Below are 12,656 nucleotides of genomic sequence, written 5' to 3' on the forward strand. Positions count from 1 at the left end.
TCCTTCTTTTCTCCCTCCTCCCTTAAGATCACTTCCTTTCCTCCCATGGTACCCTCTTTGCTTTCACTCATCACACACACACACACACACACACACACACTCACACACACACAGACACTCACACTCAGGCACACACAGAGACTCATTCACACACACTCACACACACATACACATGCACAGACACACACAGACACACACACACTCATACACAGACACACACAGAAACTCATTCACACACATTCACACAAAGACACACTCACACACACATACACACACAGACACATTCATACACAGACATGCACACAGAGTCATTCACACACACATACACAGACACATACACACATATACTCATGAACACTGACACACACTCACATACACATACACAAAGAGAGACAGACAGACAGACAGACAGACAGAGGGAGAGAGAGAGAATGATTTAAATCAAGGTCCCATATATAAAACATGCAATCTTTGTTTTTCTGAGTCTGGCCTATTTTATTTATCTTAATAATATCCCTTTACATCCATTTTTTCCCCAATCATCATGATTTAATTTTTTAAAAGATTTATTTATTTTTATTTATATAAGAACACTGTAGCTGTCTTCAGACACACACCAGAAGAGTGCATTGGACTGCATTACAGATGGTTGTTAGCCACCATGTGGTTGCTGGGATTTGAACTCAGGACCTCTGGAAGAGCAGTCAGTGCTCTTAACTGCTGAGCCATCTCTCCAACCCCTTGATTTCATTTTTTAATGGCTAGATAAGATTCCATTGTGTATCAATATTACATTGAAAAGGAATTCATCCACTTTTGACAGACATCTAGCTGGGTCCCGTTCCTTGGCTCCTGTGAATACACAGTGGTCACCATTGCCATGCATCTATCTCCGAAGTTTATTGACTTGGAGTCCTTCAGTTGTAGCCCTGGTCTATACCGCAGTTCTGTGTTTAGTTCTTATTGGGAACCTTCACACTGACTTCTGTAATAGTTCTGCCACTTTACAGTCCACCAACAGTGCACGAAGTGTCCTTTTCTCCACCTCATCACCAGCAAAGCCGCTTTGTCTTCAGTAAACACAGAAGGACCAGAGGGAGTTGCATGGTAGATGGGTCTGCCACGGCCATCAGGTAGTTCCATGTACTGAGAGGCACTGCTGTAAATACATGTATGTTGCTTATGTTTTCGTCACTGGGAGCTGCTGCCCAGAAGGCCTTCATTCTGTGGGAGCACACAGCCTCCTCTATGTTCCTTAGGTGACACTGCTGCTTCTGCCCTTTTTGCTCCAGTGGCCTATATGACATGGCCTGTTGAAGACTGGGATCTTATGGAAAGGTTCATGGAACAAGTGGTCTTTAAGTATCTTCGCGCTGAACCTGAGGACCATTACTTTTTAATGGTGAGTAGTTGGAACCAAGAGAAATACACTCCTGAGAGTTCCAAAGTACTTAGATTTCCTTTTTTAAATGCAGAATCTTCCTAAAGACTTTGACATGAATCAGGCTGCTTTTAGGGGCAAATACCAGAAAGTGCAAGAAGAATATCAAGATCCTACAAGGCTTAGCATCTTGCAGACCAGGAAGGGCAAAGTCCGGCTGCCTGGGGCTCCTCGGACCATCAGCTTCAGGATGAACCCAGCTTTTAGTGTGGCCTCTTCTGTTGGCTCTCTGGTGCCTCAGGACAGCTGTCCAACTTCCTGTGTTGCTACTTCAGAGTCTTTCCCTATTTCTGCTCAATAGTAGAAGGGAAACCTTTCCCTGCAGCTTTCCTAAGCTTAGGAACCTTTCCGGTGGTTTTGCCCTGTGTGCCTGAGCTGTCTGTGGGTCTCTTAGACTGGGAGGAGGGGTGAATACTGTAACCTCAAGCATAAGGTCCAGAGAGGGAGGCTTGGGAGGAAAGCTCTTATGTCCTGCAGTGTCCTCAGGAGTGGACGCTGTGACTATTATTCTGTTATCGCAGAGGAACCCCAGCCATGAGATCACTTTCCAGTGTTTAGATCCTATTGTAGGAGGGAACTGATCTGAGTTACAGGCTCTGATGATCGTATGTAAGTGTCCTGTCAAACAACAACTGCATAGAGAAATGAGAAGAAATATCTCCTGGGATCTCTGAGATCTCATTGTTCTATTTAACACAATGTTTCCTTCCATGGAGCAGTCCTTTTACATTAAAGGTAGCCTAAGGTATAATATGCTTGCTTAGTAAACAGAAACTCTGTACAACATAAGCTGCATATTAAAACTCACATGAATTAGCTTTGGATTTTTCTGTGCAAGTATATTGTTAAATGGTTCCAAATTCAGTTATAATGATTTTCAGTGTTTTCCCATACACCCTCTTTAGAGTTGTCTGGCTTAGAAGGTGGTAACTACAAGGTTAATAGTTAAGGAGTCTACAGAGTTAATGTCTGTCAAGGCAGTCTTTGAGGGTGCTCTGAGCTGCCCCTTAGGTGGGATTGTCAGGCATTGCTTCTGTGTCTTACAGGCCTCTGTATTTCCTCCCTGGAGTGGTTATAGTGACTAAAGGAGGCCAGGGGACTGACAGCATGAGTTCCTTTGTCTCAGACTCTGCATGCTGGGCTTGGAGCTTTCCCTGCTCCTGCTTATCACTGACTACCTGTTGGACAGGATTTTAGGGCCTGGTACCACTCCAGCTGCTTCCTTCTGCCTGCTTCAGCTTACTGTGCCAGGGCTCTTCTCTGCCTCTGCATAAAGGGGATCTGACCTAAGGCTTGTGGAGTGAGTGCAGTGCATGTCACAGGACACTTTTCCTAGAGAGAGAGAGAGGGAGGGAGGGAGGGAGGGAGGGAGGGAGGGAGGGAGGGAGGGAGAGACAGAGACAGAGACAGAAAGAGAGAGACAGAGAGAGACAGAGAGAGAGACAGAGAGAGAGAGAGAGAGAGAGAGAGAGAGAGACAGACAGACAGACAGACAGACAGACAGACAGACAGAGAGAAAAATTTTGTTCTCTCCTGTCTCTGCCTCTAATTTCCGCCTGATCCTCCTCTTGGTCCTCTTCCTCCCCTCACTCCATCTTTCTCACACATACACACCCTTCCCTGATTTAGCATATATATAAATGGGAAAAACAATCAGTTTCTAGGAAGAAATAGGAGGTGGAGTTTTATGTGAACCTAGAAAAGTCCATTTGCCAAAAATAGGTATCCATGGTGAATTTTAAAAATATTCAAATCCATTACAAAAAATACAAAGTATATCATATTGCACACACTGCACTGTGAATCTGCAAGTATTGAACGTGGCTGTGGGAATTTCCTGTTTCTTCCAAGTATATGTGTGTGTATGCATGTTTTCCACATCTGTGCAGGTGCCCACAGAGCCCAGAAGAGGGCCTTGGTTCCCCTGGAGTTAGGGTTACAAACATTGTGAGCTGTCAGACAAGTGTGCTGGGATCAAACTTAGGTCCTCTCTAAAGTCTTAACCATTAAGATAACTTTGTAGCCCTTCCACCTCATTTTTATAGTAAAAAAAATGACACTTACAGATTTTGTGTGGTGGTGGTGGGGTATGTGTGTGCTGTGGTATGCAGGTGTGCAACAGAGCACAGATTACCGGGTTGAGTCTCTCTTTTACCGTGTAGATCCTAAAAACTCAGGGTTTGCTCTTTGAGGAGAGTGCAGAGCCATTGTGCTGACTCTGCTTTACATTTTGAGGCAGAGCTTTCCACTCTGGCTATACTGTCTGTCTAGCAAGCCAAGTAGGTCCTTCTGCCTTGCCTCTCACAGGTGTGTTTGCTAATATTCCTGACCTTTTACGTGAGTGCAGGGGGTGTGAACTCAGGACAAAGGTAGCAGGCACTTCACCAACAGAGCTATCTCCCAGCCTTGTGTTCTTCCCCATCAGTGGGTAGGATTGGGAGGGAGGAAGCTGATGAAGGAGGAAGGGGAGACATCTAACTGCTCTTTAGGTGAGGACTTGGGGTTTAGTGTGTATAAGCCCTAAGTGACTCATATCACCAGCACTTTAGGAGCCCACAGGACTGTCCTTTATGTTGTATCTAGTCATTGGAGGGTACAGAGCAAGAACGAGCTGGTGACAGCATGTTTTATGATGATTTAGAGACACACACTGGCCTGTGAACTGAGCTGGTGGCAGATAGGAGTCCTGTGTTTGTCCCTAACACTGAACTGACCAGACCTTAACACAAAGCTGTGTATTTTGAGGCATTCTGTAGCCTAGACTGGCCGGGACTCACTATGTAGCACAGGCTGGCTTTAATTCATGGCAGTCCTGCTGCCTCAGTCTCCAGGTGTTGAGATTAGGAATGTGAGCCACTAGCCACCACATTTGCTAGAATCGTGCTTTAAAGAGGTTTGCTGTTTTTCCTTTTGTTTCTTTGTTCAAGGAATTGATCCTTAGGCTTTGAGGTTTGCATTGCAAGCCACATGTGGCTGCTACATCCTTCAAATGTGGTTGCAACAAGAAGGCTTATAAAATTTTGTTTAATTTTAATTGACACAGATATAAATAGAAATATTGGACTAAGGGCTACACTGTGGGACAGCTCAGACTGGTGTCCCCCAGGCTGGTGTGATCTGCTCAGAACAGGGAACACAAGGATGGGAACTAAAATATAATCTTTGAGAAGTGGTGACACACACCTTTAATCCTTGCACTCAGTAAGGCAGATCTCTGAGTCCCAGGCCAGTCTGATCTACAGAGTGGGTTCTGAGACAGCCAGGGCGACACAGAGATCTTGTCTTGGAAAACAAAAACAAAAACAAAAACAGAAACAAAAAAGATAGCTGGCTTGCTAGTTAAGAACATATACTGCTCAGGACCCAGCACCCACACTAGGTGCTCATAACAGTGTGTACCCCTGCTCCAGGGTTCCAATGCCCTCTTTTGGCCTCTGCAGGCACCAGTACATATGTGTAAACATGCACATACAGAGATGTACACATGCATACACAAAACTTAAAAAGTAAAATAAATCTTTAAAGAGAAGAGTGTTTGCAGGGTCAGGAGCAGAGTGGGCTGTGGGTGGGAAGGGACTCAGCATCCCTGGGCCTGATATTTATATACACAGTAGTGATTGAGAAGCCTGAGGCTTGCCCAAGGCCAGATCATGTGGAACCTGAAGAAGATGGGTGTGCTACCGTGTGCTGGCTGGGATTCTCAGGGAAGACATGGCCTTGCACATAGGTAGAGATTGAGTTTGTCCCGAGGGCCACTGAGGACTTTGGAAGGATACACAGTGACTACAGTAGAGAACACTGACTGTGTCATCACCTGCAGCAGTGTGTCACCTCTGTTAGCAACACCTGGGTTCCTGTGTGCTTCAGTCACAAGGTGTGATAGTGTGACAGTTCAACACACACAATCACCCTCAAAGTCAAGTCTCAGAGCACTGGAAGACAACTGTCCCTGGCCTGCCTGGTCACTGTCCCCACAGGACCAGAGGCCAAAGGAATGCAAATGAAGGAAAAAGAAGTCATGTAAGTGATTCCTGCAGATTCCTGCAGCCCCTAGAGCCAGCCTGAACATTTGCTTGGATTCCAACAGGGGCGTGGTTGGGTGTCTCACAGTTAGGGGTTTTCTCAAATGTGCACTTTTAGTTGTCAGCTGAGCCTGTAGCTGCTGTGACATCTAAACTGCAAGAGAGGAGAGGCAGCCTGTCTTGAAGGGTGCTTCTTCTTTCCTGACCTGCGCTGGTTTGCAAGCGTCCTCCTTTTCTCCTGTGTTGTGGGGAGATTGGACCTAGGTCCTTGTATATGCTAGGCAAGTGCGGTAGTGCCGCTGAGCTGCATTCCAGTCCCTTCACATTGTTTTTGAGACAAGCGAAGTTGTTAAAGGTGGCCTCAGACTTGCTTTTTGGCCCAGGTAGGTCTTGAGCTTTCAATTCTTTTCCCTCAGATTCCAGAGTAGCTTGGATTACAGTGCTGCAAGACCAGGTCTTGCCTGAGTGGTTAACACTGTACCTGCAGTTACACATGATGGCGCACAGGTGGCGCCATGTGTCTGTCAAACTGAATTCAAAGTCAAGTGTGAGCTGAGCTGCACTGAGGTTCCAGGAGCTGGAAGTATGGTTGCTTTTGATGTTGTGATACTTTTTTGAACAGGTATTGGAAATGAGACTTAGTGCTTGCACTTGGCCAGCCGCTTACCCCCGAGCCATACCCCCAGTCCATATTGTATATTGACAATGAACTTGCTGGTGGTAAAGATTTTTATTTTAAACCTTTCTGACTTACACGTCAGGAGGCTGACAGGTTGTGTGTGTGTATCTAATGTTGTGTCATGGCATTTTCTACCAGCAGAAAGAGGGCACACTTTGCAAAGGTAACTTAAAATGGAGACTTTTGGTAGGGAGGTAATTTTAGAAGGGCTCTTGAAAAAAATATCTAGACAAGACAGTGGGTTTCATGAACACTTGACACCCTCACACTGTGCAAAGGGACACATCAGATCCATCCAGAGCTACTTGGGGAGCGGGGAAGCAGAGGGAGGGGGTGGGCAAAGCATTAGGATGTAAAAATGGACTTCTTCATAAGAAGTTTAGAATCTGTAGGCAGGCAAAGGCCTTATCTCTAATTTAAACTGCACATTCAATTTGGTAAACTTCAGGTGTGCCAGAAATGAGTGTAAGAACGCAGATGTCACTTGTATCCCTGATTGTCAGTTATTGATCATCAGTTATTGATCATCAGTTATTGATTATCAGTTATTGATTATCAGTTATTGCTGAGATTTTATTGCGGCTCTGAGTGAGAAGAAGGAGGATGGATGTGTCCCGTCATGGTTATATCTGTGTCCTGTGTGTTCACTCAGCAGTGTTGTAAAAACGCCCTTAATAGAGCAAACTCTCCAGAAACATCATCCTTCATGAAGTTGGTTCAGTGCTGACCCTTCCCTGTGTTTGAGTACTTGGTGTTTTTCTGAACTTACATCCCGTTTTTTCTTTACTTTGTTATGTTTTAGGGCATATGCTAGCCTGAGGCTGGCTCTAGGGGCCTCCTCTCCTTCAGATATTTTGGAGTTGGGTGGTTCTACTTTGAGAACCTGCTGACTGGAGAAGGTCTGATCCCTACCTGACTAAGATGCTTTCTGACCTCTCCAGGCCTGTGACTACATTTAGATTTTCAATGGCAGTGTTAAGTGGTTTGCAGAGTTCCTGGGTATCCAGCATGAGCTGATGGAGTGAGGTGATTGATAGTGAGAGATGCTTGCTTTCTGTCAGGCTCCCTGCAGAGAGACACACTGAGCTCTGCTCCTGCTGAGAGCTTCTGAGGAAGCTGTGTCTCTCTGTCTTCATGGTCAGGAGCAGCTGCTCCAGAGCAGACAGCTGTGTAGCAGCCAAGTCACCTGTGGGCAGCATGAGGCCCGGGTCCCTAGTTTCTTGGCCTTGCTTGCTTAGAGTCACATACGACTGCTGTGATGTCAGAGGTTAAGTCAGCTGATGTCACTGCAGAGTGCCTGTAAAGGCACACAGCAGCATTTGGCACTTAGGAAATATGTGCAGGGCTAGGTAGTTTAGTTTCTAAGTAAGCATATGTCTTCCTGTTCTCCCAAGCTCTGAGTTATGCAGGTCTACAGCACTGAGATCTTACAGCACTGCAGAATACTAGGGTATTCTGGTGATCATTTACTTCATTCCCTAGTGGATTATTATTATTTTTTAATTAAGAAATCCATTGCAAATACATGACAAGTAATTGTAAAATTGAGCTGGGTCTTGGACTGGAGGGGAAAAAGGATGTAAAAGTTATTAAAAGACAAAGAAACAAGATATTGAAGGAGCAGTATTTATGAATGCAGCTTTGAAGATGGCCACTGCAATGTGAGACAGTTTTAGTGTGCACACACCTAAAATGTTTAGGAGGAAGCATGATGCTCTCAGGTGGTTAGACAAAGTGTGAGGATAGGAGGGATGGTGACTGACCTAGTGTCCTTGGAAGAGCCACCTGTGTTACAGGAAGGGACCGTGACCGACTCAGTGTCTTTTGACCGACATAGTGTCTTTCATTAGCTTGGTGAAGATGAACTATTGAGATGGTTAGCAGACCATATGCGTGTCCCCAGCCCCAATAGTGATCCTTTATGAAGAAGGTAGAATCACTATTAAATTCAGCTATTGCACACGATCTTCTATGTGAACTGAATTGCATTGTAAGTCCCATTCTGTGTTTGATCAGTTTTCTGCCTCAACAAACCAGTTCACAAACAAGCCTGTGGGCCTTCCTCATCCAGATGACTGCTCACAGGGTGACTCACTAGGAAGACTCAGGGGGAGTAAGGACAACCAGTGGGTTCTCAAAATGTGGTACTTCTCAGATGACCCATCACCATTATCACCATACTTCTTGCTGCTTTCAGGGACTTCATTTTCCTAAGCTTCACTCTTGCTGTAATATTGACCCACACATTTACACACCATGCACTTTGTACAACTAAATGCCCTTAGAGACTTCTATGCCTGTGCACTGTGACAGCCAGGGGAGCACTGTGAAAGCCAGGCGAGCACTGTGAGAGCCACAGGAGCATTGTGACAGCCAGGGGAGCAATGTGACAGCCAGGGGAGCAGTGTGACAGCCAGAGAGTACTGTGTCAGCCAGGGGAGCACTGTGAAAGCCAGGGGAGCACTGTGAGAGCCACGGGAGCATTGTGACAGCCAGGGGAGCAATGTGACAGCCAGAGAGTACTGTGTCAGCCAGGGGAGCACTATGACAACCAGATAGTACTGTGTCAGCCAGGGGAGCACTGTGACAGCCAGGGGAGCACTGTGACAGCCAGGGGAGCACTGAGATAACCAGGAGTGCACTGTGTTGGTCAGGGATACAGCCTCTTCCCTTAGCAAGCACTATCACTGGGAAAAGGCACTAAACTCCTAAAGTTGCATTGGGCAGACCATGGGCCACACTGGGAACATTCTCTGGCACAAGAAAGGGCTTCATACCTCTAAATCTAAAGATTCTTAAAGGGGCCTATGACTTGTAAAAAGTTTTAAAAATGTAAAAATCACATTTTAAGATATGAACTTCCTGTCATTCTAGAGAAAGACATTTTAGAAACAATATTTGGGACCTACTAACAACATTCATTTCATGTTTTCCAAGAAAATGAACTGTGCTTGCTTTATACATTTAAAAAAGTGAAAGACTGGGTTGGGGAGATGCCTCAGTGGGTAAAAGGACTTGCTGTATATGTGTGAGTAACCCAGGTTAGGGTGGCAATCTGCATCCATAACCCAGGTTAGGGTGGCAGTCTGTCTGTGATCTTAGTCTCCTAAGATGAGGTAGGAGGCAGATAGGAGACTCCCTGGAAAGTCATGGGGCAGCCATCCTGAGGTATAGAGTGAATAAGAGTGTGGGTTTCTTGTAGGCTTTCCTAAGGCTATGGGTTGGCTATTAGAGCTGAAATTTCTACATAAACTCATGTTAGAGCTGAACTATGTATCAAGGCAGAAGACTAGATCTGAGATGGCTTTACAGGACTCTGCTCTTCTGCCTCTGTCTCTACTGCCTGCTCTACATATCTCACCTCAGCAGCTGTGGCTCTCAGCTTGGCCATCTCTCACCGGCAGCGAGCAGTAATGACTGGAACAGACCCAGCCTAACCTGGGCTCTCTGGCCTGGATCTGTGTGATTTCGCTTTCCCATAAACTTGTGAGGGATTGGCTGGCTGACAGGGTGCCTGGCATCCAGAAAGGCAGTGTGGGAACTCATGGATCCTTGAAGGATGGTTTTTATTTTCTTTATAGTTTTCTCAAATGATATTTTCTGTCAGAAAGTTAAATGAAGGCAATTTCACTTTCATTGTCCTAAATAATATTCTGTAGCCTGAGAGAACAGAGCTGCCTTTCATTGTAACAGCCAGTCAGTTTCATGATTCTCATCCTGCCTCACCTACCAGATGTCTGGTGTGGTCGCATGATAGAGGCTGGAGCGATCATGGGGCTGTGGGCAGAGGGAGGAGCCATTTGAAAATGTCCCCAGGGGATTTGAATGTGCTTCCTTTCTGCATTGCAGCTCTGAAGGATTCCAGTAGGAGGGAAGACCCTGTTGGCTATTATATAGAGCCTGCGGGTCAGTTAAAGTGGCTTTTCTGGCTTCTTGGCTCTTGTCAGGGTTCTGCCCGGGGCATGGGGAGCGTGGGCATGAATTGCTATGTGTTTTCAGTTGCTTACAGTGTAGGAAGTACCAGGGAAATGTTTGGTATTGTGCTGTCACAAATATATATATATATATATATATATATATATATATATATATATATATATAATGTATGCCTATTGGCTAGCGAAAGGTCTCAGGTGAGGGATTTAAGGGGGGCAGTTATTAATGCCATGTAGAATCAGACATGTTGGAGACTCTGAGGAGTTCAGACCCTAGTGACAGAGACAGACAGCATGGTAGAGCTCTGAGGAGAGTCAGCCCACAACGCAGGAGTGCCACCCTTAAAGAAAGCAGGAGCCCATTCTAGAGCCCACTTTAGGGGACCACAGCCAGAAATGCAGATTGGGGTCACCCCAGATTCCATAGTGCAATGTGGAAGCAATTTCAGAGTTTTACAGGATGAAGAAAGTTATAGGTCAAAACAAGTTCAAATGCATTGGTGGGCATGTAAGAGAGGCAACTAGAGCAAGATGGGGGAGCCTTTCTGTAGGCCCCAAATGCTATTCGTAGACTGTCTTAACTTTTGGTTTGGCGGAAACTCGGGATCTTCTAGGCTGATAGCTTACTAAGGCTTTTATACATTAGTCAAAGGATGTTTGTTCTGACACAGAGGTGGACAAGGAATGGCTATTCAGGGGCTAAAGCTAGCCTAAGATAGGCAACTTGCTTCTCGAGCTGCAACGTCCCAGCCTCCCCATATCTCTGCAGTTTGTAACCAGTCTTTGCAAACACAGCAAACCTGTGCTTTCTGGCTGGTGGTGTCAGCTGAGGGATTCCAGGGGACTCAGTGCAGGGAAGAGGAGAGGGTGTGGGAGAGTTGCTGCAGGCAGCCCAGCAGCAGTCTGCCTTCAACTCCGACAGGGGGCGCTCATGCTGCACAGTGTGTTACTTACACAAGTCATCCTGCTGTATGCAGAGACTGAACCATCACAGGCACTCAGTCTCACCCAAGGCTGCGCACTGTCCACTTTGGTCTTTCAGAACGTCGTTCTTTCTGGAGGCTCCACAATGTTCAGAGATTTTGGACGTCGTCTGCATAGAGATTTGAAAAGAGTGGTGGACGCCAGGTTAAAACTGAGCCAAGAGCTCAGTGGAGGCAGGATAAAGGTAGGAGGCTGTGTGCCAGCCGCTGTGGGGGTAGAGCCAATCTTCACTGGGGGGTAGCCGAGGGTTGATGCTGGAATTCATGGGAGGTCGTCCTTAAACCCACCCGGGTCAGGCATCAGTGTGTGTGACCAGGGTGATGCAGAGACAAGATGGGCTTATGGTGAGGAGATGTTTTCATTAAATGGAAAAAACTGCTGTGCGTGGGGAGCCAGGCCATGCTCATCCAAGACCACAGCTCTGAGCTGCGGGGTGCTGTCTGGACTTCTCCCTGAGGTGGGCTTTGGTGGGGAAGAGAACCTACGGCAGTGAAGGTGCCTGGTTCAGTGTTTGTTTTGTTATAGTGTTTGGGGGTTCACTTTGTAACTGGCCTTGCTACACCCTGTGATTTGTTTGAGGGAAGCTATTGGTTTGATTAATTGTGTGTTTTAGTATTGGAAGAAGGGGTCTCCTGAATCTGTGGGCTGGGCCTATAGCATGACTGAGGCCATCACCGGAGGAGTCACTGTCTATCATGGACACACTGCTTGGAGGATGCAGTGCACAGACTAAATGCAGACTAAATGCAGTTGCTTTCTTTTGCAGCCTAAGCCTGTGGAGGTGCAGGTGATCACTCACCACATGCAGCGCTATGCCGTGTGGTTTGGAGGCTCGATGCTAGCCTCAACTGTAAGTCCCTGATCTCTTGTCATTTGTGCTTTCCTATTGAGTTTGGATAAGTACTGTCTACAAATGTGAAATAACATGTGTTCTGTTTGCATGGCTTTAAATAGGCAAAACAAATTCTACTTGATATAAGAATATTTTAGTCACTTAAATTGTATGCTTTATTAACAAACACGGTGGTGGCACATGCCTTTAATCCCAGCATTTAGGAGGCAGAGGCCAGCCTGTTCTACACAGTGAGTTCCAGGACAGTCAGGGCTACATAGAGAAACCCTGCCTTGAAAAGAACAGCAACCAAAAACAGAACAAAAGAAAGAAAGAAACAAACAAACAAAACACCCCACTACTACCACCACCACTATCAAAAACCAAATAAATAAATAAATAAATAAATAAATCCACCCTGCTCATTGTCCCTTCCAAGTGGTTATTTTAATTATTAATATTCCCCCTACCCCCAGAGTTTGTTAGCAGCCATTTTTAGTTCAAGTTGACACATATTTGATCCCAGTAAGGGAAACTAAGTAGATTTGTTGTTGCTTTGTAAAGTTGGAAATTGCTGAGTGAATTTTAAAAAGTGAAGTCAACTTCTGCCTGGTTTGTTATCAGGTCAGATGTGGTACCGTGATTGTCTGGGACCCATGGATAAGTCCCTCCCATTTGCTCAATGTTTTCCTCTTTCCACCTGCTCATCTTCTTCCTCCTGCTGGCTGCTCCTCCTGCAGCCGGAGTTCTTTCAGGTCTGTCA

General features: G+C 45.8%; 1 protein-coding gene across 5 annotated transcripts in view; it reads left to right on the top strand.

Annotated features, from left to right (window-relative positions):
• The first annotated feature begins 1,315 nt into the window (after window positions 1-1,315).
• The window catches only part of LOC147005065 (actin-related protein 3B-like), a 173,147-nt gene continuing 161,806 nt past the window's right edge, over window positions 1,316-12,656 (top strand). For 4 of the 5 annotated variants that reach the window (XM_085836535.1, XM_085836536.1, XM_085836539.1 and 1 more), the window contains exon 1: window positions 1,316-1,402. In XM_085836535.1, the coding sequence (XP_085692661.1) occupies window positions 1,331-1,402 (72 nt within the window). In that variant the 5' untranslated portion in view covers window positions 1,316-1,330. The remainder of the gene's footprint in view (window positions 1,403-12,656) is intronic. The other variant, XM_085836534.1, reaches the window with a different exon arrangement.

This window comes from Mus caroli, unplaced genomic scaffold, assembly GCF_978045245.1.
Source record: "Mus caroli unplaced genomic scaffold, Mus_caroli_1 scaffold_4, whole genome shotgun sequence".
Lineage (NCBI taxonomy): Eukaryota > Metazoa > Chordata > Mammalia > Rodentia > Muridae > Mus > Mus caroli.